The 24439-nt window shown below is 32.1% G+C and overlaps 4 protein-coding genes across 6 annotated transcripts; 2 read left to right on the forward strand and 2 right to left on the reverse strand.

The window, feature by feature from the left end:
* Nucleotides 1–3777: 3777 nt before the first annotated feature.
* On the reverse strand, nt 3778–6777 carry LOC113860757 (proline dehydrogenase 2, mitochondrial-like). The gene is made up of 4 exons (XM_027493261.1): nt 6096–6777; nt 4450–5095; nt 4100–4340; nt 3778–3983 (listed from the first exon to the last, which is right to left on the reverse strand). The coding sequence occupies exons 1-4, from the start codon at nt 6627–6629 to the stop codon at nt 3944–3946; spliced, it is 1461 nt and encodes a 486-aa protein (XP_027349062.1). The 5' UTR covers nt 6630–6777; the 3' UTR covers nt 3778–3943.
* Nucleotides 6778–10751: 3974 nt separating this feature from the next.
* Nucleotides 10752–14548, reverse strand: LOC113862734 (protein YIF1B-A-like). 2 transcript variants are annotated; one of them, XM_027495888.1, is made up of 5 exons: nt 14388–14544; nt 13331–13518; nt 12722–12820; nt 12462–12613; nt 10752–11457 (listed from the first exon to the last, which is right to left on the reverse strand). In XM_027495888.1, the coding sequence occupies exons 2-5, from the start codon at nt 13511–13513 to the stop codon at nt 11070–11072; spliced, it is 822 nt and encodes a 273-aa protein (XP_027351689.1). In that variant the 5' UTR covers nt 13514–13518; nt 14388–14544; the 3' UTR covers nt 10752–11069. The 2 variants fall into 2 exon arrangements, with proteins under 2 accessions (XP_027351689.1, XP_027351690.1); XM_027495889.1 differs by having other exon boundaries at nt 10753–11457; nt 14477–14548.
* Nucleotides 14549–15680: 1132 nt separating this feature from the next.
* Nucleotides 15681–17554, forward strand: LOC113863518 (DNA-directed RNA polymerase III subunit RPC6). The gene is made up of 2 exons (XM_027497122.1): nt 15681–15899; nt 16594–17554. The coding sequence occupies exon 2, from the start codon at nt 16596–16598 to the stop codon at nt 17313–17315; it is 720 nt and encodes a 239-aa protein (XP_027352923.1). The 5' UTR covers nt 15681–15899; nt 16594–16595; the 3' UTR covers nt 17316–17554.
* Nucleotides 17555–18788: 1234 nt separating this feature from the next.
* LOC113862825 (probable 2,3-bisphosphoglycerate-independent phosphoglycerate mutase) lies at nt 18789–22803 on the forward strand. Of its 2 annotated transcripts, XM_027496054.1 has the most exons (6): nt 18789–18869; nt 19267–19710; nt 20128–20273; nt 20674–20950; nt 21423–21695; nt 22136–22803. In XM_027496054.1, exons 2-6 carry the CDS (start codon nt 19402–19404, stop codon nt 22619–22621), a joined length of 1491 nt encoding a protein of 496 aa, XP_027351855.1. In that variant the 5' UTR covers nt 18789–18869; nt 19267–19401; the 3' UTR covers nt 22622–22803. The 2 variants fall into 2 exon arrangements, with proteins under 2 accessions (XP_027351855.1, XP_027351856.1); XM_027496055.1 differs by lacking the exons at nt 18789–18869; nt 19267–19710 and adding an exon at nt 19905–19929 and having other exon boundaries at nt 22136–22760.
* The last annotated feature ends 1636 nt before the right edge of the window (nt 22804–24439 follow it).

Here is a 24439-nt window from a genome sequence, read left to right on the forward strand (position 1 = left end):
AAACTTATAAACATATCACAACAAGAAAATATAATACAGGTTAATTATAAGACATAAAGAAAACAAAGTAGCAATTTCATGAATGCATACTTTGGCAAATATCAGTGTTATAATAGTTTTATAGATAAAACCATATACATAAATAAGTTTAGCTTAAACTGGGACTAACTCAATTTTCAAAGATGAAGTTAAACATACAATAAAATATAAAATTTTAAAAATGAATAGTTATAACAAAGGGGTGTGTTAAAGATGTGATTTTCAAATAGGAACAATAAGGGGTATACGTGTGCGTTTGTGAACAATATTCGAGTTAGAAGAATCAATGAAAGTGAGTTGGTTCCCTTAATATTTTTGTCTTTGGTCTTTTATCCTTTGTTTCTTAGCTTTCCACGTTCAAATTTTATCGTTTTTGGCCCCATTGCGAATCACTTCCTCATTAGGATCTTATTTTTGGGTATGGGTTACATTTTATCGTCCAAATTGCATGCTTCGGTGCATATGATTCCACGTTAACATCATCACTCACAATTTCATAGTTGACACAATCTTTTTAAAGTGGAATATATTTTATCTACTTCTGTTTTTCTTTATCATATTTTTTTAGAAAAAATATAATATACTTGTTTTATTCCATTGTCATGTTATTTTTCACTTTTAATCGAAAAACATTTATATGTTATACTCTTATCTTATTTTAACACTTTATATTGTTATCTTCGTTGAAGCTTCAACCTTGAAGAAAAGATTCATTGTATGATATTTTTGTACATTGTCATCAACTCACAACTTCAAAAGAATATAGAAAATGTGGGAATGATCACTTTATATAGTTGTGGTTCAATTGCCCTAGACGCTTGCAAGTCTTCACTTTTTAGATATCTCCAGATTAAATCACCTTTTCAACATATTTTTATCATATTATTGCTTCAGTTCCTTTACAAGTTTGGATATCTAGTAACAACCAATACATAGATAAAGCATGGAACACTATATCACATAAAACAAATATTAGATTATAAGTGCACTTAATATGGTCAATTGTCATGTAATATACATTTTAATATCATAATGCATTATTGGGATGTCCACTATACAGTTTATCCGCAACCCAAATTCTCTCTTTCTTTATAATTTCTTTCCCTTTTTTTAGGACTCCTTTTCATGTTGGCGAATGATGTCTCAACACTTGCAATTCAAAGTGAAATGCAAGATTGTACAGTGTTAATCCTACTAATTCAATATTACTTAATGCTTAAAAAATTTTAAAATAGTAAAAATTTGTGCAATTGAAACCCCTTTTCAAAAAAAATTATCGTATGGTCTCTGACCAACATGCTCTCAACTAATAAAACATGATACTATGTACTCTTACAAAATATTGAAAACATGATGAAATATAAATAGATGAGATTACCTAAAAATTTCTTCTTTTTAAGACGCTAGAGAAAGACAAACACATAGTGTTCTTACTTATTTTAATTTACTAATGTCATATAGAAATATAAAAAAAACCGATTGTATCAAATATTAAAATATCATGTTGATGTTTTAAAATGTTGTACAGATGATAAAACATTTTCCTTTTCTTTTTTTTCCCTTGTTCTGTAGCCCTTCCTTTTTACGTTTTTGTTTTTGGTCAACTTTTTGCGTTTTGTTACGTACAGCAACAAAAAAAAGAGTGTTGATTGTGCAGGTGCTGTGTTGCTCATTTAGGCCTGTTTCTTTGTGGGCCTTGTATCGTGTTGTGTTGCAATTTTTGGTAAAAACAGCCTAGTTCTGCTAAAAAAAACTAAAAAACAACTGAATCCTAATAGACTAGCCCATTTCTTTTTTAAGCCCTTTTCTTGTATAAAAATTTCATTCTAGAATCCTCTTTTTGAAAATAATTTTTGAAAGTAATTTATTATCTTTTAAAAAAACTTTTAAAAATATATGAAACCCTCTTTTTGGAAGGGTACCTAATTTTCTTTTTTTTAAAAAAAAAACTTTATATATATACATATGTATAATCGCTGAAAGACCTAGCCTGGCATGTGCATGTAACTGGAACATGAATATGATTACCTCCTATAAATATACATTTTATGTGGTCCAAAATAATCCATAATATGTGTGATATGAGTTTTTTTTTCTTCTTCTTGGGAGATACCATAATGCAGAACATTCATTACAATTTCTCAAACAATAAAAATATAACTAATCTACCAAGAAAAAATATAACTAATTATTCAGAACATGCATAATTAATTGCACGTTTTTACAAGAAAAAAATTATATATTATTTTATAGAGTCTGGTCAATCAATTAATATTAAATTTTCATTTTAAAAAATATATATTTAATATTACCAAAATAAAAATTTTAATTTTAATTGGTGAATAGCAGCAACAAAAGTTATATATGAGCTTAAACTTTATTTTATAAAATCGCTGTCTTTAGTAGGTATGCTCTTAAAATTCAAATTGTCACCACATGTTAATGGTGGACGCTATGTTTTGTGTGTTTCATTTCAGTGTCTGCGTCAAAGGAGAAAATCCATGGAATCCAACTCAGTCATAGTTGGGATGCAATCTTCAACTTTGAATTTTGTCCTTTGAATTGGAATAATAGTTAAGGGCATCTCACTTGTACTATTACTTGGAATAATAATAATTATTATTAATATATGTATACCATTTGTTTACTTTTCGGCTTGGGTCACTTTCATATGAGAAATTGCTGCGCATTTGGCCGTTCCATTTTTCATGTGCATCAAAGGTGCCCAAAAATTGGAGTGAATTGAATTTGACACTTGCCCAATTGTACTAAATGGTGGCATATTGCTTGCAGTTGTCATGTCTTCTTTTATGAAGAACAGCTACCACTTTTGGACTCTTCCTAGCAAATGGAACTAGTTGTTATCTCATCAGCACTTTTTTAAATGAAATGGACAAATTTGATTTGAAATTGATAAGGTTGGTACACAAATTGAATCTGCAACTTGGACTTTGATTTTCTGTCACCGGAATTGGAATCATGGTTAATTCAACTTTAGGATGCGAGTCACTTTGGAATTTAGAAATTGCAAAACTTTTGGGCATGCTGGTTTTTATATACCACTTCATAGAACTATTTCAATCCCTTCATTGTTGATCCGACAAAACCTGTAAATTTTTATTACACTGAATGTAATGTTTGAAGAGAGAGAGAGTGTGAAGGGATTTTTTTTTTTTTTTTCTATAAAAATATCATTTAGCGGTTAAAGATTTGTTTAGTTCTTCTGTAAATAATCGTAATGTGTTATGAAGAAAAAAACATGGGAAAGTAAATTTTTTATGTTAATCTAAACATTTATTCAACTTTATTATACGTTAATTCTTTTGAGGAAATCAAATCTCAAGTAACATATTTAGAAAAGAGAATGTTTATTGTCATATTCATATACTTATTAGTACTTTAATTTTTATAAAATATTCTTACTATTTATTTATTTATAAAATCACATCCTAAGCGTTTGATTTTGATGTGTTTGCTGCTAAAGCCTATGCAGTAACCGAGCTTGTTAATTTCCTCAATCAACTCAGCACACATCATTTTAACCGTATACGTCACTTCGTATTAATATGTCCAAATCAATTTAAATTAAATCTTTCAACACTACCAACGGGTGCCAATTAGCGAATTAAGGTACTAGCTTTGTATTTTTCACGTAACCTTGAGTATATATAATGTTATAAATAGTTTTATTTTGGTAATTTTGTAACTGCACTCTGCGCACACAAGTGGAATTAATAGACCGAAAAAATGGACTTTTCATTAACTCAATTGAGCATTTCATTGAATTGAATGCACAAATCAGACAGATACAGGATCCTCTAATCTCTACTTTGTACAAAGATTTGGCGAATCCTGTTGCCTAAGAGCAAGACATTATTACATCCCATTAATTAAACCCATCAAATTAAAAGACAGCAGCTTTTAGTCTCCTTCCCAACTCCTTCCTGTATACAAAACAAAACATCAATGTCAGAACAACATCAACCAAATGTTTCATGTTGCATGCCACATAGGAAAGTAGTTAAAATAATTACTAGAATGTTTTTTTTTTCCAATTTACCTCATCAGTTGCCTGTCAAAGCCAGAAGCAGCCAACATTCCCCTGTTCTCTTCAGCCCTCCTCAGAAGGTATGGCATAACCTTCTCCACAGGTCCAAATGGCATATACTTACTAACCTGAAACCCTGCATGGCTCAAACCAAAGGAAAGTGCCTCTGACATTCCATGTAGCTGTGCAAATTCAAGTTTGTGGTTCACCTTTCCAATTCCTAACTCGTGTGCTTTTGCAGCAGCCAATCTCCCTATGTAAACACCATAATTCAAAGTCAGATAAAAAACACACCATACCCACAAATTGAATTTTTCTTATCATAAACCATCACATCATAGCATAAATAGCCATGCATGTACCTGATTCAACATTATGAGTTGCGAGAACAACTCCACCAGGGCCATTGGCAATCTTCTCAAGCATGTATGATGAGCAATCATTGAAGCACTTGTGGGTATCTTGGATGGTATTGTGGATAGGGGATGCATAGCCCAAAGAAGCAGCCAAGCTTCTCTCACTTGACATATAAGCACCTCTCACAAGTTTGAACCCCATTGAGATTCCCATCTTATCTGCAGCCTCACTTGCAAGCATCAACCTCTCTTGGGCATCCTTAAGGTAAGTCTGAATGGTTCCAAACACTGTAGGATTGTCACCTTTATTGTGCAAGATGGCAGAAGAGTAGGTGAAGTAATCAATAGCAGGTTGAACTTGGGTGTGCTCGGCATCAACCAATAGAGGAATGCTGGCTTGCACACACTTTTGGCACAGTTCATGGAATCTCTCAAAAGCAAGTTGAAGATCACTCTCTTCTTGTGGAGTGAGAGGTTCAGGTCTCTTCCGAGTGTGGTACAAAGGGCTTGAATTTGAGAAAATGGGGAAGCAATCTTGCTTCCAAGGCAAAGTGAAAGAAGGGTCTCTGTGCTGCCATCTAAGCAAGTCACTCATTCTTTCAAGCAAACTCATAGGACATATTGCAGTGATTTTCACGATCACAAAGCTCACCTGTCACATCAAAAGACAATTTTGGAACCATTAGTGACTAACATCATCTCAATCACATAAAAAGAGCACAAGTAGCCACAAAATTTGCGTGGTCTACTAGTGCGGTAGTGCCTTTTACCAAAGAAAATTTACAAAGAAATCACTGATTCTAGTAGTCGTTGCATTCAGCTGCGCTGGAGAAAAAAACAACACTCCACAGTCACACTACCCCATTTCATGCACCTTCACCGAGACACCAATCACCAATCTTTGTAACATTTGTCCCTCCCTAGCTAGTAGCTACTAGTAACATTTTAACGGACTCGATTTCGTTCTTTAACTATTCCATCATATCATCGCTGCAAAGGTGGCTCCTGCACATATGAACGATGGTGATTTTCGCATCATCTCCCCCCGAACTACCCCCATCATCATCATCATCATCATTCTCTCTCATTTCAACAATGCCATTAAGTACACGTGTCAGTCACTCCCAGATCGCACCATTCTCTGCCGTCTGTTACATGCAAAAACCCAAGAGCAAAAACAAACAAACAACAGAAAAAAAAAAGTGTTCCTTATATACACGCTCACCATAATCCCCACACCATTTTTATACACATACGTTAATGAAAAATAGTTCTTCAACACCTCATTAGATGTATATACAAGAGACCAAATAAAAAAGTATTTTTAAATAAAAAATTATTACTTTTTACACTCAAACACATCCTTAAAAATTAAAATGAATGAAATCACTAAAATTTATATAATAATGAAATGACCAAAAGAGAAATAAGAGATATAAAATGCATAAACAGCCATTTATCATCTCTTTTTACTGTTCTTTTGGTCACTTCATATGACATATCATATATCCCTTTCTTGTGCTTTCATAATGGGTGTTTACAAAATATCTTTCATTGACAAAAAGATGGTGAGGAGAATGGTGAGCAAATAAGAAACGATTTAGAAAGGGAAAAAAAAACAAAAAGGGTAAATGAGAGTGAAAAGGGGTTACCGAAGAAGGGGGGAGCGATCTGCTGACGCGGACGGTGTCAAGGAAACCTTGGAGGTTGCGGTCACAGGCGTCGTTGTCATTAGCGTCTTCGACGCTGTAAACGAGCATGCCACGCAAACCGGCGTCGTTTAAGGAAGCGATGCTTTTGCCGGCGGTGGAAGCGTCCTCGCCGGCGCAGAAGTGGCTGTAGAAAGTTCTGCGTACGGCGGCGAGGACGACGTCACGGAAGCCCTCCATGTGCATGAGGTTGGATCTCATCAGCCACGTGCCGAAATCCACCATTGGTTCGAGGGCGGTGGCATGGAGCACGGCGGAGGAACGGAGGAGCTTCGGGGTGGATACAAAGGAGAAAAGTTTCTCCACGTCGTGAAGGTTGAGGTCGTCAGCGGCGGGGCGGAGCACGGCGGAGGATGGGGGTTTGGGGTCGAGGACACACGGAGGAGAGAGAGTGTGGGAGAGTGGCGCGTGCACTGTACTTGCTGTGTTGTAGCGGAGGTTCCTTAGGATTCTTTGAGGGATCACACGAGTGGCCATCAACGTGCGAAAACTTACGATGTTGTTGGGTTTGTGTTTCTCCCTTTTTTGTGTTCCTCTCTCTCTCTCCCTCTCTCTCTTTTGTGACCTTCAAATGCTATGAGATGCAAAATGTGAAGTTCCATGTAAGCTATGAGCGGCTTTTATAGGGTTAACTTCATGTCTTTGCTCACTCTTTATTTTTAGCAACTCTCCTTCAAAATAGGGTCCTTTTTTTTTTTTTCTTCTTTTTGCAAATTTTGTTTTAAGGTTATTAATCTTAGCATAGCGTGAGTTGAGGGATTTGAGTTGCAATTAATGAAGGGTCCAAATTCCATTGCTGAGACACATCTTACGTGGATACACCAATCCTAATCCTATTTGTATGGTTAGATTATGTAGATGATGCTGATATGTGATCTCTTTTCTCGCATCAATTAACACGTACATGTTACATATATATTATCTAACTAATCAATCAATTAAAAGCTTATTAAAATAGTTTTAATGCTTAATTTGATTATATTTATAATAACTAATATGCTTTACTTTTCATGAATAATAAGCTGCGCCGCAAACTAGTAGGCTAATGATAGGGTAGCAGTCTTAATTAGATAGGTACCGTTGTTCCATCTAATTAATTTGGGTATAAGTGTGTGTATAACGAAGGATAAACAACTGTAATTTTCGTAACAAGTTTATCTATTATGAGGATATATATAACACTCCATTTTAAGTTAGTTTGGGCACTTACAAACTATAAGTGTGAGATATGTTTAGAGTAGAGGTATTTCCATACTTGAGTCAACAAAGTTACATGCAGAATTAATGAACTAATCTTGGCAAAGCTTGATAATTTGGCAATGATGATCATTCTCTAGCTAATTTTTTTTCCTACCTATTTGTTTTGTTGATAGTTGGCACTATGGTATACTTATGTCAATTATTGAAATTGAATATTACTTTAATATTTATTGATTAATTCTGACCATAATGTATGGTATAAATTAATTCATGATTTATTTATTATTATATTTTAGCAACATATAATACACCCTTATTGAAAAATATCTTAATTTTTTATTTATTCATCTAAATAACTTGCAAGTTATAATTTAGTCAATGTATTTTTAATTATCAGATCGAATGATTTTGTATATTAAAGCGAGCATCCATTAAGTTTTATTTTAATAAAAGAAATTAAACATACACTTGATTATAATATACAATTTTATCAAAGGTCATGCTTACATATGATATCTTTATTTTTCGACTGGGGTCACTTTCCAGCTTAGAAATTGCAACACTTTTGGCCTTTCCACTTTGTATATACTTTACAGTCCTGAAAGGGGGACCTTATGTTTCATGTGAAGTGATACGATTAGTCTAGTCTCTCTATTTTTGTCCTGATGTATGTACCTAAAGATTCCTTGAAAAAAGAGAATGAAAGAGTAAGAAGAAGAATTGATAATAAAGGATAGAAAGGTAACTAGCTAAATTTCCATTCACAAAGTGTTAGTCCTACATTACAGAGTAGAATGGGTAGAAAAATTATCTGTCTACAAAAAAATTTCTCAGAAAATTTGAGAGGCCATGTCAGCAATTTTGTGCACAACTTAGAAATTGGGTAATAGATTTATTTAGCACATGCTACTAAGATCCTATAATTTGAACTATTTTTGTAAATAAAATTTTATGCAAATTTAGTAAATTGTGGTTTGTAGTGTACCAGTTAATTAAAATTAACAGCGATATGGTTTACTTTAGTAACTATAATAACTTCCACTAAACAGAATCTCAAATTGACCCTCTATTTTCAGGTTAAAAGACTTCATGATTTGTAGTTTGTGGTCGGAAACCACCATGCAAGTTGGTTTGAACAGTAAAACCGGCTTAATTCTAGCTTTTACTATTTGTTTGGGAGTAAAACTCTCCATCTAAACTAATTCATTAAGTGATTAGTGAAAGTTGTTCACTGAAAACATGTCCACTGCAGAACAAATTCCTTGTTATTTGCTGTGCTTCTTCAAACCTTTTCCTCATTTTTCTCATGTGTTTTTTCATATTTTCACACGTTTTATTTTTTCCTTTTCTTACATGCACAATCCCTACATACACAGCTAGACAAGTGTTAATGAAAAAAAAAAACTAAATGTAAAATGTTTCAGTCTAAAAGTATTTTTTTCTAGCAAATTTAGATTAGATAACAAAAATTAATAGTGGACGGATCTAGCAATATGATAGACATAGTATGTCTAAGGGTAAGTGAAATTATAAAGGGTGCGAAAGATTATAAAAAGATAGTAGGGTAAAATGGAAAAAGGAAAATAAACTAGTACCTTGTTAGCTTAAAAATAGTGGTACATGAATTAACATTTTCAAAATTCACTACAAAAATTCTATAAGTTACTTAAATAACTTTATTGACTGTCTAGTTTGATCAAATAAGCTTTTAAGTTAATCAAATAAGTTAGACATTAGCTTCTTCTTCTTTTTTTAACACACTTTTACTAAAAAAGAATTTTATTAACATTAATTCTTATGACTAAGTTTAAACATTCATAAATAAAAAATATTTATAAAAAAATACACAATTATTGTATTGAAGTTATAAAAAATATAATAAATATTTTTTTTAATAAAATTTTATTATTATTAACTGTTTATTCTCAATTCTAAGTATTGAAATTAATAAAATCTTAATAAAAAATATATAATTTCTTTTATTGGTACAAAGATTCCTAAGCAACATATATGAAACATAGTATCACCTACACACCATTAGACATGAATCAATAGGTATTGAAATTAAGCACGCCATTAGGCAATGAAATCAAGCACTACCATCAGGCATGAGTTGACATCGAAATTAACCAATGATATCTTATAAAGGGAATAATTGCATATGTAAAAAAGTTAAAGAAATTAAACTTAGAGCATGTTTGGCTAAATACAGTTCCAAGCACACACTAATTTAATAAATTTGGAAGACCTGTTTGATTGAAATAAAAATAAATGTTGTGCAATTTTTAGAATAAGTGTAATGAACTTATTAAAGTTAATCATGATCAGAAACAAGAGTTACTTAAATGAAGTATAAAAGAAGTAATTATCACAGTAAGATTTATTTAAAAAAAATAAAATAAAAAGACAAGCAAGTCATGGTGATTTTAAAGCAAAAGAAAAAGGTTTGGTTGACATGACAAATTTAAGGGGTTTGGGATCTTTAGCATTAGGATTTAGTTAGGTCTTTATTTATGCAGTGAATCCCATAAGTGTTTAATTGTTAAATACGTGTAAAAGTATTTAAGTAAAATATGTATGTATATGTTTAGTATGTTCAGTCGTATTATTCTTTGTTAATATGGTTAAAAACTTTGATATCTAATCCAAAGCAAGTGGTCGAAATTCAAGAATCGGTCAATTAATGAAGACAACAGTGATAATATGTCTAATTGTTATGTGGTCCAATTCAGAATCAGCTGTCGATGGAATATTGAACATAACTGGATGCTATTTTTCGTGAAATTGGGTGTTAAAAAACACTTGGATACCAAGATGGCAATTTTATATGTCAAATTGTTCGTAGCATACTCAATCACAGGATTTTTACTTCCAGACTCTCAAAATTTTATGTTCATTATCCAAAGCACACGAAAGTCATGTTTGTGCCAAAACATAAGGAGATCAGCGCTCCTCCCAAATTCTCTTCCTTCGTTTGTCCTCTCATATTTTGCGCTTTTGCATTTTTAGTTAAACGAAAATGCAAAAATACAGACACATGGGAGTTATATTCGTATCAAAACATGAAAAAATCCTGACTCCTCGTAACTTCTCTTCCTTCATTCGTCCCTCACCCTGCAACACTTCCTCTCCCTCTGACCAATAATTTTACAAAAAATTTAGAATTTGCTTTAAAAATAATAAAATTAAATCGTCCTGTTTTCGCATGACCTGATCTAAATCCGAGTGAATCCCACCTTTGAATCCATCTATTTTCAAAAGTTGTAATAACCACTTCCTTGTCCAATGGTGGAAAAAACTGTAGTCACTTTTTTTTTTCTGGTTATGTTTGTAAACATCCAATGCATTGGATCCATTACAAAGAAATTTGGAGAGGAACAGCAAAAATCACGCAACTTGCAACAAACATTTTTCTGTATAATGGTGGATAGAGTACAGATACAAATGCTACAGGCCAAACAGGACAACGCATGATATTAGCCTGAGAGAACCATTATGAAAGTGACTCCAGTATACAGCTACAAAAATCCAACTTTATGGTGTGCCGGGGTAGAAAATACAGTACTAAAAGATAAAATCATGACGTGTGGAGAAGGAGAAGGCCTATAATTATGCATCTCTGATATTCAACATATAAAAGCAAGGGAGAGAGAAAAAAACCTATGTTTAACTATTCTCCAAAGTTAACCAAAAAATGTCACTAAGAATGCTGTCACTCTATATTAGCCAATTGACAGTAATGTTTCCAAGCCATGTGAACAATGGGAACTGAGCCAAAGCAATGAAGAGCAAGAGATAGTGGTGTTTGCTTGAGTCATAACTCCTCACTTCTGCAAAAAGAACTCTCTTCATTGTTTTCACCAAGAATACTCCCATACATAAGCAGGTCCATGGCATCATAAAGTAGTAGGAGTAACTCCATATCATTCTTCCTGAAACAGCCAAACACATGCCTGGAAAAGTGTACCCGGCGTATGATATAATGTCCAATAGAGGTGCCTCCCCGGTGCCCAATGAAAGCAAAGTAACTTTAAGCAGTGCTGTTTGCATAAACCAACCAACTAATCCTTTGATGAATAACCAATTCAAAGCTTCAGGACTAAATCTGGCCACAAACACAGCATGTTTAAGAAACTGACAAATAAGAATGTATGCAGAGATGGAATGAAAACGAGCACAATAAACCAAACTAAATTTCACTGAAAGTTGCCAGAGTAAAGCTACAGAATTTTCAAAATAACAATCATAAAAATGAAATTAGTAATCTATATAACATCTAAGAAGAACATTACTTGTCTGACTTCCGATTAAGTTTTTTATATTTTTTTAGTTGTATACTAAACACAAAGAAAGGAAAATTTTGAACTTGATTAGAAAGAGAGAGAGAAGCCAAGACTCATTATATACACCCCAGACAAAAAATGGGAGGTGCAACTGTTCAACTCGGTTAATACAGTTCCATTTTTTCATTGCAAAGGTAGATAGCCATTTGACTTCTCCTTGCCACCACCGTACACAGAAACACAAAAATCCCTTTTATAAAATGATTTACCAATTCTTCATAATCATCACAGAGCAAATAAACTGAAAGCATAGTTAGCACAGACAAAAAAGAAAGAGGAAAACGGTTTTATCTATTCCTGTACAATTCTCCTGATCAAGGACAGTAGTAAAAAGTTTGCAACAGAGTTCCCAGTACCACTAATAGCATTTTTTTCCCCTTTGGTCACTTTTGCAAAGGCCATTCTCAGTAGCAAGTTTTAGCAAGAACACGAAATTTATTCAGCTGAAAAAATGCTAAGTACTAATCATGCTGAGGAAGTATGGAACACAGGGATGCATCCAGTCTAGGTGAAAAAATATAAGGTTAGGTGACAAGTTCTACCATATGCAACTCAACAATCCCCAAACGAGAGGGGGAAAAACTGTACAAGAAAAGAAGGGAAATATTTGTATACAATGAACAGTGACATGCAGTGTACAGCAGACACAATCTACAAGCACAACAAGGGGCTACGGTGGCTAACTTCAAATTTGAGGGTATTAGGGTAATATAATTCATTTCAGTACTATACTATAGAATTAAGTTGAAGGAAATATTATACTTACTTTCCCCGAAGGCCCAATGAGATGCCAGCAAGAACAACATAGGTACCAAATGCCATTAATGGAATATACAGGTCAGGTGCATTTATATCATAAATTGGTGGTTTATAAGAGAGCCTACCTCCCACTGGTTCAGTAATTCTTGTCCAATGACCCTGAACAAGAGAAGAAAAAGATAAGGGCAAGCAAGAAGATAAAATAAGATAATGGAATGAAAGTTCAACCAGATAAATTCCAAAAATAGTGACATTAAGACTCCTTACCCGGTGCAGGAATGGGAACAAAACCACCTTTAATTTGTTCTTAACATAGTGGTCATTCACTTGGAAGTAGTATTGGGGATCAGAGAAATACCGGCTTATCTGTTATTGAAAAGAAAAAATTATTTAAAAGAACTTTGAATTCACACCTAGAGATAATATCTAGAATTAAGGTAGACAAGATCAGAAAAGCTATTTTAAGTCATCTTTTAGCTGTAAGGGTTTTCCCTCCAAAATCAGGGGAACCTGACTTGATTGATACAAGTGCATGTGCCATATATGAAATAGAATTGAAAGTGAATCACAGAACATTTCAATTATCTGGAAATAGTTAAATGGGAAGTCCAAATATCGAAATGCTATGTTGTGCAGTACAACAGTTTCTGATAATCAACAGATATCATTGTTCAAGTGATATACCATACAGCTTAGAAACACGGGACTGAAGAGTTTATATCCGTTTTCTCTGAGCAGTTTAAACATGAGGAAGACAATGAAAAACAAAAGAAATTAACAATTAAAAAGAACATAGAGTAATAGATTCAATATTACCAACCATGAATTATTATTTTATATTAAAGATTGAAAGAAAAATGACAGACTAATACATACATTGCTTTGGACGTACTCAGAGCTTGATCCTAATATTTTTTCTCCATACGCGCCCAAGCCACCTCGAATGAGTCCTGAACCGGCAGCATTAAATGCATTCCCAAACAGATTAGGTTGCGAGCTTGTTGGAGGTTGAGGAACATGTTGAGGAACTCCCGGTGGCATCCCAACATTATTATACATTGTTTCTGCCACATAAATGCATATAATCAATCAGAATTCAGAAATAACTTTTTTAAGGTTCAAGGGAATGTGGGGATTGAACCCCAGCACATAACTAGAACCATCCAGTAAAGAATAGGAGAGATAACCAATTGAGCTATGGTGCAATCAGAAACAACACCAATAGGCAGAAATCAACAAAATACAGACAAATAAAAAGCTCTCATCACACATAAAAACAAAACAAAACAAAATCCAACAAAAACATAAGATCCATTTCAGTTCAAATGTTAGGAAGACACTGTGCTAAGTCCATGTTGGTGATCTCACTCTCCCAACCCATCCAAGTTCTCAATTTGTCTATGCTACGGACCCTGTCCCACTCTACTTTGCATCTATCAAACGGCGATGTTTACGCCCAACTTGAAAACATATTCTAGTTCAAAAGGGTATAAGGATAAAAATAACAAATTTACTAACCCCATGCTTAAGTGGGGTTTAAGAAAGAACAACACGAGCTTCTAATTACTTCAGTAGAAAACGAATACATATAAAAACATAACAAACATAAACAAGGTGGAGAAAATGGGGATTATTATTAATACCCAATTAGAAAAAGTGGATTTTAACCAGGATTTTAGGCTATCATGAACAACATGATCATAAGGGTTCAAGAGGACCAAATAGAGAGATGATGAAAAAACTGCGAGATTTTTTAAGTGCGCGCAAATCAAGCAACGACCCAATAACAAAGGAGCATAGCAGAGTGAAAAATTCTAAGCTTTAAAGCAAAGCAACGAAGAGAAAGAGAATGATCTGTAATTGAAATGCGGAAAAGAATAAAAAAATAGAAAAATGAGGGAAACAAAATTAAGAGAGGGAAAGAAGAATGAACCTGAGTAGAAAAGAAAAAAGATGGTGTAGTCAAAAGAGAAACGCTGTTGGAAGATGAAATGAAGAATGAAGCAAAGAGAGATCTCACACACTCACCATTGAACCAAGTGAATAAGCTTTCCCTTTTTAAATCCGCACCGTTTTGATGCCTTCCTCTCCAATCTTATGACCAAATCCTACTAAGTCTTATTATTATTATTATTATTACTATTTATACATGAATAAATTCACAGAAAAATAATTAAGAATACTAAGGCATAGTTTGCCTAAAAATATCTTTTTTTTTTTACTTTTATTAATTAATAATTATGAAAATGTTATTTTACTTTTGTTTTTATTTTCATAAATGTGATAGTTAAAATAATAAAAATTGTTATAATTAATACAAGTGTTTGGTTATAGAAAAAAAATAATATAAAGTGATGATTTTCACCCAATTAATTTTACAGTGTCGAAGAGATAAGACAATTCTTCTCTCTTATGCTCGTTTTTTCTTCTTGCTTGAGAAGAGTTACCATCTTCATAATCATCATGTTCAATTGCACTCATAACAGTTCAGTTAATTAAAATTTTAAGTTTTATTGAAATAATGAGTTAATTTTTTTTTATTAAGGTAACTTAAAAGATACATATTCGTTATAAATGCAACACTAAAAAAAATTATATATTTTTATCCAATATTGTTTTCAAAATTATCATAATATATTGTTATATTGAATACACTCTACTTTAATGTGAGATATTTGAATATTGGGTCAATTAAAAAAAAAAAAAAGGCATAAACCACAAGATTTGTTGCACACATTATTATAGCATGTTTGGTTCCGTGGAGTGAAAATTGTTAACCCTGTTATTCAAAAATCAAGACTCTAAAAATGGTTTTTTAGAATTAAAAAAAAAACATTTAATTTTAGTTAAGGGTAAGCTTGGAAGTGGAGAGAAAAAATAAATAGAAGAAATTGGGAAAAAGTTTGGTATTTGAATAAAGGAAGAAAAGATAAGAAGGTTTATTTATTTAATGAATTTAGAAAGTATTACTTTTATCTTAATTATGAAGTATAAATTTATTACTTTCTCATTTTTTATAATATATAATAATTTTATTTAACATATTTTATATATTAAAATTAATTTTTAATGATTAAAATAAAACTGTGTAACATACTAGTCATATAATTGGTATATGACTAAATTTAAATTTTTAAATAAATAATTTCATAATAATTCTATACATATATTATATTACAATTTATTTTTTATTATATTTAAGTTGAATAATTCTTTTTTCTAAACTACACAGATTCTTCATAGAAGCAATTCGATTTGAGGCAGATGACAATTTTATATTTTATTTGAATTGAAGTAAATATATTAATGTATAAATAAATTAATTACTTATCTTTTGGTGATGAGTGCTAGAAAAATCCTTTTTTAAAATCCTCAGCATCATTTATGTTTTGTGCATTTTAACGTTCGGTTGTTGCAGAAAAGAAAGGAACCCTCGTTGAAGCAGGTAATCAAATCAAACCACCTTACATCCTGTCGGAACTTTAGTCTTTTCGTTTCACTATGATTGTCTGTACTGCTTACTTTTTGTTGAGGAATTTGTTATAGACAAGTATACGCTCATAAATTGCCTGCAAGATGTTTGATAAAATTGCTGCTTCTGATGTATCTCTGTTTTTCAACGTGATTTTCTGTGGTTTCTTGAATAAATCAATTGCAGGAGCCCAGATGCGTAGACCCACTTTTTGCAAATTGTCATTTGCTGATTTCCTCTACTTTTCTGCTTTATCTTCATTCTTGTTTGTGTTATTTGATTAGATGCTTAGAATGGGAAGCAATTGTTTGGATAGCCACATACACTCAGTTCACTGGACTCTTTACTCATTTTCAGTCCTCTTTTATATGCGCCCTATTATGGATTTATTCTGCTGTCTGTTCTATGCTGCTTGGAGTTGTAACAGTGGTAGATGTTGTTTTGGCTACCAATTTCAATGGTGCTTCATTAACTTTTTGTCATGTTCCAAAGTTTAGATGGTACAGAGTTTTAAGATCCTCTATCATGATTCACTCAACATTTTAGTGTATAATTTGATCTTCTGAAAAGTATAATTCATTTCAAATTGTGAACTACTTTTATTTTTCAATGAACTATTTGAGTAATATGATTACTTACTCTGTACTTGCCATCTTTCTCTTGTAAGGAATGAGCCGTTTGCAAGGATCTTCTTCACTTAAACGGAAACGACAAGACTTAGCCTCAGTGTCTGAGTCTTTGACAGATGGAGAGCGTGTACTCTATAATCTCATTCATAGCAAGAACGATATGGGAATCTGGACAGGAGACATGAAACGGGAAACAAACCTGCCTGACAGCATAGTAAAAAAATCCCTTAAGTTGCTTCAGTCAAAGAATCTGATAAAAGAGGTTGTTAACATTCAAAACAAAGGGAGAAAGCACTACATGGCAACAGAGTTTGAACCTTCCAAGGAAATCACTGGTGGGGATTGGTATAATCAAGGGAGTCTTGATACAGAATTCATAAACCTTGTAAAGGACGTGTGCTTGAAGTACATTTTCAGGCAGAAAGTTGCCACACGTGATGGAGTCTTGGAGTGGATCAGAAAGAGCGAAGTCTTCACTGCTGAAGTCACGACGCAGCAAATAGATGAGATTTTGCGAACTTTGGTTTTGGATGATGAGATTGTAGAGGTGAAGAGCACTGGATTTGGGGATTTTGCATCTGTTCCTATTGGCAGAATTTGTTACAGATGTAAAAGCAAAGGTGGGAATAGAGGGGAAGAGAAGCCTGGTGCCATGGCTTCCATTCCATGTGGAGTTTGTCCCCGAATAAACTTTTGTACACCAGATGGCATTGTATCCCCAAGAACTTGTGTCTATTTTCAGAAATGGTTGGATTTTTGAAGGATTCAAAAACCAATTCATGAGTAGCTATTATATTTGTATTTTAAACATTGTACTTTATGTATCAAAGATCCTTGTCATTAAAATCAAAACTGTTTTTGTGGGTCATCTCTCTCAGTTAGTAATCTTGGTTGGTGGTCATCCAAATTAGAGTAACCAATCTTTTACAACTATTTTATGAATCCATCAAATAGAAAAAAGAAAAATGAAAGCTATTCGATCTGTTCATCGATCAGATTAAAGATGCGTGTTGTCTCAAGATTTTTTGTTGCTTTAGAATCTACTGTGCTACATAATCTTTTGTTGAACTTGTTCTAGTTACAACCAGAGCAATACTGTCACAGCATATTCCTTGTAATAACTTGGTCAATCATCAGAGTCTAAACGAGGGGTATATATATTTGTTACAGTGAACGACTCATTCCAAGGCTTCTTCTCAGATGTGCTCTTTATGAATGAAAACAGATTACCACAAGCAAACAGAGAGAGGTATAAAGCCTCTGTTGTGGTACGAGGTCAGCACAAGCACTAAAGATACTTTGGTCATAAAGGCTTTTTTACAAAACTTTTAGAACCAAAATTTAAAATTTGTTGTTGATCACATGCATGGAAGCGATATTTATCTAAGGCGAATTCTAGGCATGTTATAGTTCCCCGAAGTGATATTTATGCAAGATATCATGTTATACTTCCCCCAGTGAAAAGTTTTGTTTTGTCTTTTAGAATTCTGTTAGGCAAACAATAAATAAGTTTTTTTTTTTTTTTTTTTAAGAAATGTAGCATTTAATATCATTAATGCATTGAATCCTGTAATATTCTTTAAGTTTTAAAAAAAACGTATAGATGTTTATTGTGTATAATACATGTTGAAAGATTTATTTATTTTATAATGTTAATTTATGTTAATATATATATCTTTACTTTTTAGTAGGTTAAAATTATGTTTTACTTAAAATTAAATAAATTATAATTACGTTTTTGCATTTTTTTTGGTATAAACACATTTTTAAAGGAGGCTTTTTTTTTTTAATTTTAAAGGATTTTTATACAATAAAAAAGTCAATTTTATATATTTTTATCAAACACAATTATTATACACATCTAATTAAATTAATAAATAAATATTTTTTTAATGTGTCCAAAAATAAAAAAAAATGTTAAGAAATGAAGAAATAATAATTTTAAAAAAAATTTGTAATAATTTATTGTTATTAAAATATGTGATATCTTATTTTTTTTTATAAAAATATATTATATGTAAATTTTTATTCTATCGTTCAAGTTAAAAAAAATTGGATAAATAATATAACAAGAATGTTCTATTTCCAATTATCAAAACTTAATTATCACTTGAGCCACTGTTCTTCCACCATGGTTAGCGTAAAAAAGAATATTAAATTCTGATTTATATTATGATTTCATGAAGAGAATAAAGGTTGAAAAAGAATAAAGCGAGCCTCTAAAGGTGGTTTAATTGCGTTGTCTTAATTCCTCCATCTTTGTTCCGTGTCATTTCCATACTCCTCTCCGGATCGCTCACATTCACTGATCAAGGTTACATTTTTCTTTTGAATATTAATTTACGCTACCATTCCATTTTCCTCTTCCTTGTTAATTTGTTGCAATTTCGTTTCTCTGCATTTTCACTTCACTGTGTTCTGTCTTCCCCATTACGCTAAGTTTAGAAAAGGCTGATATATGCAATTGCACATAGTAAGTTTTGAAGCGAAATGGGACTTCACCCTAGTTTCCTAATTGAAAACTGAACGCAAAACTGAAACAAAGTTTCAATTTTGTGATTGGGTTTGTTTTGGTTTGGATTTTATTCCTGTTTTCGTATAAGTTTTTTCATTTTGAAAGAAAAAAAAAATCACTGTTTAAATTGTGTTGATTGTGTGTTTGTTAGTTGTGAAGCGAAATTTAGTATATATAATACTTATTATTGTGGCAGGGATTTGATAAGATACTGTTTGTGCTGGTGAGGGCATCATCAGAGTGAAGTTGCTGATTATATAGCATTTGTTATTGGTTGTTTAACCCTACTATTTATAATCAGAGGAAAGAGAGAAAGAAAAAAAGGAGCAGAATGAGTAGTCCACAGCTGCCAAAGAAAAGAGTGGCATTTGTGCTGATTGATGGGTTGGGTGATGTGTCACTGCCAAGGTTTGGATACAAGACTCCTCTTCAGGCAGCGAAAGTACCCAATTTGGATGCCATATCATCTGCTGGAGTTAATGGACTAATGGACCCTGTTGAGGTTGGCTTAGCTTGTGGAAGTGACACTGCTCATCTTTCCTTGTTGGGTTATGATCCTAGAGTTTATTATCGCGGTCGAGGAGCGTTTGAATCCATGGGGGCGGGGTTGGCCATGTCACCTGGTGATATTGCTTTTAAGGTTGGTGTAGAAACCTATCGTCATATTTTTTTTAAAGCTTACTTTTGAATTGGAGCTCTGCTTTAGCCTAAGCAGACTAACTTTTCACATTAATGCTACTTCAAAAGCTATAATCTTTTTGGTACATAGTGGTAGTTTGTGTCTTTCCAAAATTATTCTAGGAAAGGCTCTAATAGTTGACCTTTTGCAGATTTATTGCAATGCATTACCAATGCAATTGTGAGTGGCATCAGTCTTCTGACTTAGTGACTAGTGTTACATCTAAATTCCTTATATAGATTGTGCTTTCTTTCTCTGTTATCTGAAAATTATTATTTCTTAACCTTACTTTTCTAAACGGGACATATCATACATCTCAAAGTTTGTTCTGCTGCTGCATTTTTCATGCTAATCACTTGATGAAATATTTTCCGGCAGTCAAACTTTGCCACTCTTGACGAGAAAACTGGAATAGTCACCAGTAGGAGAGCTGACAGGCATTTTGAAGAAGAAGGCCCCATACTTTGTGCTGCCTTGGATGGAATGAAGCTGCCATCTTTCCCTCAATATGAAGTCAGGGTCAGGTGAAGATGCCTAAGGTTGCTATAACATTTAAGGGTTAATTGTTAATGTAGGTAACCACTTATTATGTGTAATGTTAAGTTTTTAATGTTCCTACTTTGTTTTTTAATCCAAAGATAGTTTTGAGAACACTGGTTCTTGTTAGAGAAAATTTTAATGGTGGAAGAAATCTCTATGTTAGTCATCTCATAAATTTTGAAGGATCTTGGATCGTTGACTGTATTTTATCTATTTTGAAGATTTCATTCCAAAATTTTAAAATTCAACCCTCAAGTAAAATTGATTACTAGAGATTGACAAGTTGGGGAACTCAAGATTTATGCAGAATTAAATTAACAGTTCATATCTAGTCCACCAAAATAATTATCAATTCTGTATACGCTTCTGCTATTCTTTCATTAGGTATGCAACGGAGCATAGATGTGGAGTGGTTGTTAAAGGTCCAAATTTGAGCGGAAATATTTCAGGAACAGACCCATTAAAGGACAACCGCTTACTTTTGAAAGCAGAAGCTTTAGATGATTCTCATGAAGCAAGGAACACTGCTGCTGTTGTTAATGAGTTGTCCAAGGAAATAACAAAAATTCTGGTTTCTCATCCTGTAAATGCTAAACGTGTTGCCGAAGGGAAGAACATAGCAAATGTAGTCCTTTTAAGAGGTTGTGGCATTCGAATTGAGGTCTGTTTTTTCATTTTATTTCATAATTGGCACACTTAGCTTTCAAGCATTGAAGTGATGCTTAAAAGATCCAAACTACTTAAAGGAAAGCACATCAAATATGTAGCAATCATTTAAGAATAATTAGAAATAACAATATTAACATGTATGTTCTCCCGTTTTGAGTTTCTTCTCATTTGAGTTTTATGGTATGTTGCTTTCTTTTTGAATATTGTTAACTTTCAAAAGGTGGGTACTAATGAGGTTTTGTGGCTACAGAAGCGGGCTTTCTGTAACTTCAGAACTTTCTATTATTCTGTTACTTTGCAATATACACTGTAAATACTTGAATAAAGAGTTAAATGCCAGTTGGTCTGTTTATTGTATCCTCTGTCTGAGCTGTTATTTGATGAACTGAAATCTAGGTTATAGATGGTAATGTGTGTCCATGTACTAGTTGTATTCATTTATCACTTTAAATTGTATATTACAGGTTACACCATTTTTAAATAAACATGGTTTGTGGCCATGCATGGTGGCTCCAACAAAAATAATTGCTGGCCTGGGCTTATCACTTGGTATTGATATTCTAGATGCTCCTGGAGCAACTGGAGACTATCGAACTTTACTAACTTCAAAAGCATCAGCAATAGCCAAGGCACTCTCGGCTCCTTTACAGTCCTGCCCCCAAGTTTTTGTACCTGGAGAGGATGAGCTTAAAGCAGGCCGGTCGGATGGCTATGACTTTGGTTTTCTTCATATCAAGGTCATAATGTTATGGCTTTTAATTTCTTTATCTGCTTTTACTTTTCAGCAATTTGCCTTTTAGGTGTTCCAAAATTCCCATTTTACAGATGGAGAAGTATGAAATTGTGATTTAATCTTCAGCCTAATGTGAGGCTATGATGCATATTGCAAACAAATACCTTATTTTTAGTGCTGCTGTTGCATGGTCCTTTTGAAAAATGAAGATTTGAAAATTTTCAAAGATGATACAGAATCCAGGAAAATCAAAATTGAAATACAAAAGTTAAGCATTTGTAGACACTTGACTACATCACAAACCCATATTAGAGTTAAATCTACCATCTTTTACGAATAATACTGCTCTTTTCATTTATCCTTCTTCTTATGTTGTTCTAAGCTATATCTATTTCTAGATTTTTGGATTATTCAATTCTAAGAAGACCTTATATGGTATCGCAGGCAATAGATGATGCTGGTCATGACAAGGCAAGCATCCTCAAAGTCAAAGGATTAGAAGCTGTAGATACCGCTGTGGGGCAGTTGGCAAGGCTTCTCTGGGAAGCAGAATCAACAGGAAAATTTCAGTTTTTCCTTTGTGTCACAGGTGATCACTCTACTCCAGTAGAATATGGAGATCATAGCTTCGAACCAGTTCCATTTGCCATGTGTCGGTTGAAAGACTTTGTTGGTGCAGTTGGTGAATCCATTGTTTGCAAAACTCCTCTTGATCCATTTCCTATTCCAAGTGTTAAGTCTGGTGACGATTTACTTGATAATTTGGAAACAGAAGAAAGAAGGGACAAAAGTTCTCAAGCTTACTGTGGTGATTCAGTTTATGAGCTAAATGAAGTGGCAGCTGCAAGTGGGTGTTTGGGGCGTTTTCCTGGAGGAGAAATGATGGGAATTATAAAGAAATTCCTTGACTTAGATGTAGAAACTGCTTAACTAGGAACTAGCAAGTTAGGAGTGTTATGGCAGTTCATATTTTTCTGAGAAATTTTAAAGTTCAGACTTTTTCTTCTCTCGCTCTGAAGATCAAGGGACTTCAGGGTACAAAAAATCAAATTTTGAACTCTTTGTAGCATAAGAAGTCTACTCTAAAAATAACAATGGAAACTCACTTTAACTAAATTTATCTATCTTGTTCCCCCTCCCCTCCCCTCCCCTCCCCTGCCCTCCCCTTTTTTTTTTTATCATCAATTAAAGATAATATTATTAAATTAATAATGAATATTGTTGAATTAAAATGACTTTTTTAATTAAAAAATTAACAATGTATTGTATGTCTATTTTATTATTTTACTGGCCGTTAGATTTAAGTTAAATGAAATATTCAGATTAGGTATAAAAAATTTTAGATTTATACTGATATAAGAAGATCTTGTTTTTTTTTTTAATAGTTAATATGAGTATTATTAATATCTTAAAAATAAGAAATAAATTATAACAATTTTTTAATTAAAATTTAATTATAAGACAATAAAAAAATAGAAATTTTTAAAAATATTTTTATTTAAGCTAATTTTTCATCTAGATATGTTTGTTTAAAATTAATAATTCTTATTTGATATATTTAGATAGATGAATTGTATTTCACTCTTATAATTATACTTGTATGAGAATACATGCCAAGACAAAATAGAGAAGATAGCAAGATAAATTAACTCATTCAGAAACATTTTCTGCTACATGACATTTTTGCAAAAGAAAAAAAAATTGTGATAAATATAGAAGAAAGTGAATTTTTTTTTTATAAAACATTAATATTATTAGTGAGTTTTTTGTGCATTTCATGAGCATTGGTATGCATATTATTACATAATTTTTTTGATGAAAAAAATATACTATATGAATAGTGTTAAATAAATAAATAGGACTTTTAAAAGTGAAAAGAAATAATAATAAAATTGAAAATTGAAATTAAGGTTAAATTTAAAAACTTAAAATACAAGAAAATGTGACAAAATAAACAAATAATAAATCTTAAAGTTACTCTTATTTAACATAATTAATAAAATAATTATTTTTGAAGATTAAGAATTATATTTAACATATAAAAATAAATAAGTATATTTTAATTGAATTATGCTACACTTAAAAAAAAAAAGATCAAGCACTGAAGCTGAAGATCATGGAATCTTCTTTAAAAGATTTAATGTGACAAATTTTAATTTTTTTTAATCTTTTATCATCATTCCAATAACAAAAGCCTATCCTTAATAAAAATTGACAAATGTTCTTCAAAATGCTTTATTCATATGAAATCTTTCTTAATTTATTTTTATTTGATTTTATGGAATCTTTTTATCGTATTAAAATGTAAGTGGTTATGTTTACTTTAATTTTTGTATTTTATATATTGTAAACCAATTTTATTTTTATGTAACTCAACTTAAATTACATGTAAAAGTGAACATTCATTATTTAAATAAAATTTTTAAGTTGTGAAATATAATAAAATTTTATTTAAAATATAAATTTTAATATAATATAATACATTAATATTATTAAATATTATATTTTTAATAAAAATATATTATAGAAATAATATTAATCCGTTTGGACAAAAATTCCGGCTAATTAACATTTTCTTTGCTTATGCATGTGTTGAGTGTTGTTAAATCATATATATTGGCAACGGAACATTTGAGATGACACATAAACATGACCAACAACCTATCACGTGACCGAATTTGAAATTAGAGACATAGCACGTGCAGCATCCATTTGGTATTTTTCATTTCATTTGATTTTGATTTGAAG

Source organism: Abrus precatorius, unplaced genomic scaffold, assembly GCF_003935025.1.
Source record: "Abrus precatorius isolate BTA unplaced genomic scaffold, Abrus_2018 Scaffold3, whole genome shotgun sequence".
NCBI lineage: Eukaryota > Viridiplantae > Streptophyta > Magnoliopsida > Fabales > Fabaceae > Abrus > Abrus precatorius.

Coding starts and splice junctions, on each gene's coding strand:
- LOC113860757 (XM_027493261.1), bottom strand. CDS start 6,629: ATGGCCACTCGTGTGATCCCTCAAAGAATCCTAAGGAACCTCCGCTAC. Junction 5,096..6,095: donor GATCGCTCCCCCCTTCTTCG/GTAACCCCTTTT, acceptor TTGATGTGACAG/GTGAGCTTTGTGATCGTGAA. Junction 3,984..4,099: donor TTTGACAGGCAACTGATGAG/GTAAATTGGAAA, acceptor TTTTGTATACAG/GAAGGAGTTGGGAAGGAGAC.
- LOC113862734 (XM_027495888.1), bottom strand. CDS start 13,513: ATGTATAATAATGTTGGGATGCCACCGGGAGTTCCTCAACATGTTCCT. Junction 12,821..13,330: donor CTGAGTACGTCCAAAGCAAT/GTATGTATTAGT, acceptor TTTCAATAACAG/ATAAGCCGGTATTTCTCTGA. Junction 12,614..12,721: donor TGTTCCCATTCCTGCACCGG/GTAAGGAGTCTT, acceptor TCTCTTGTTCAG/GGTCATTGGACAAGAATTAC.
- LOC113863518 (XM_027497122.1), top strand. CDS start 16,596: ATGAGCCGTTTGCAAGGATCTTCTTCACTTAAACGGAAACGACAAGAC.
- LOC113862825 (XM_027496054.1), top strand. CDS start 19,402: ATGAGTAGTCCACAGCTGCCAAAGAAAAGAGTGGCATTTGTGCTGATT. Junction 19,711..20,127: donor CTGGTGATATTGCTTTTAAG/GTTGGTGTAGAA, acceptor ATTTTCCGGCAG/TCAAACTTTGCCACTCTTGA. Junction 21,696..22,135: donor TTGGTTTTCTTCATATCAAG/GTCATAATGTTA, acceptor ATGGTATCGCAG/GCAATAGATGATGCTGGTCA.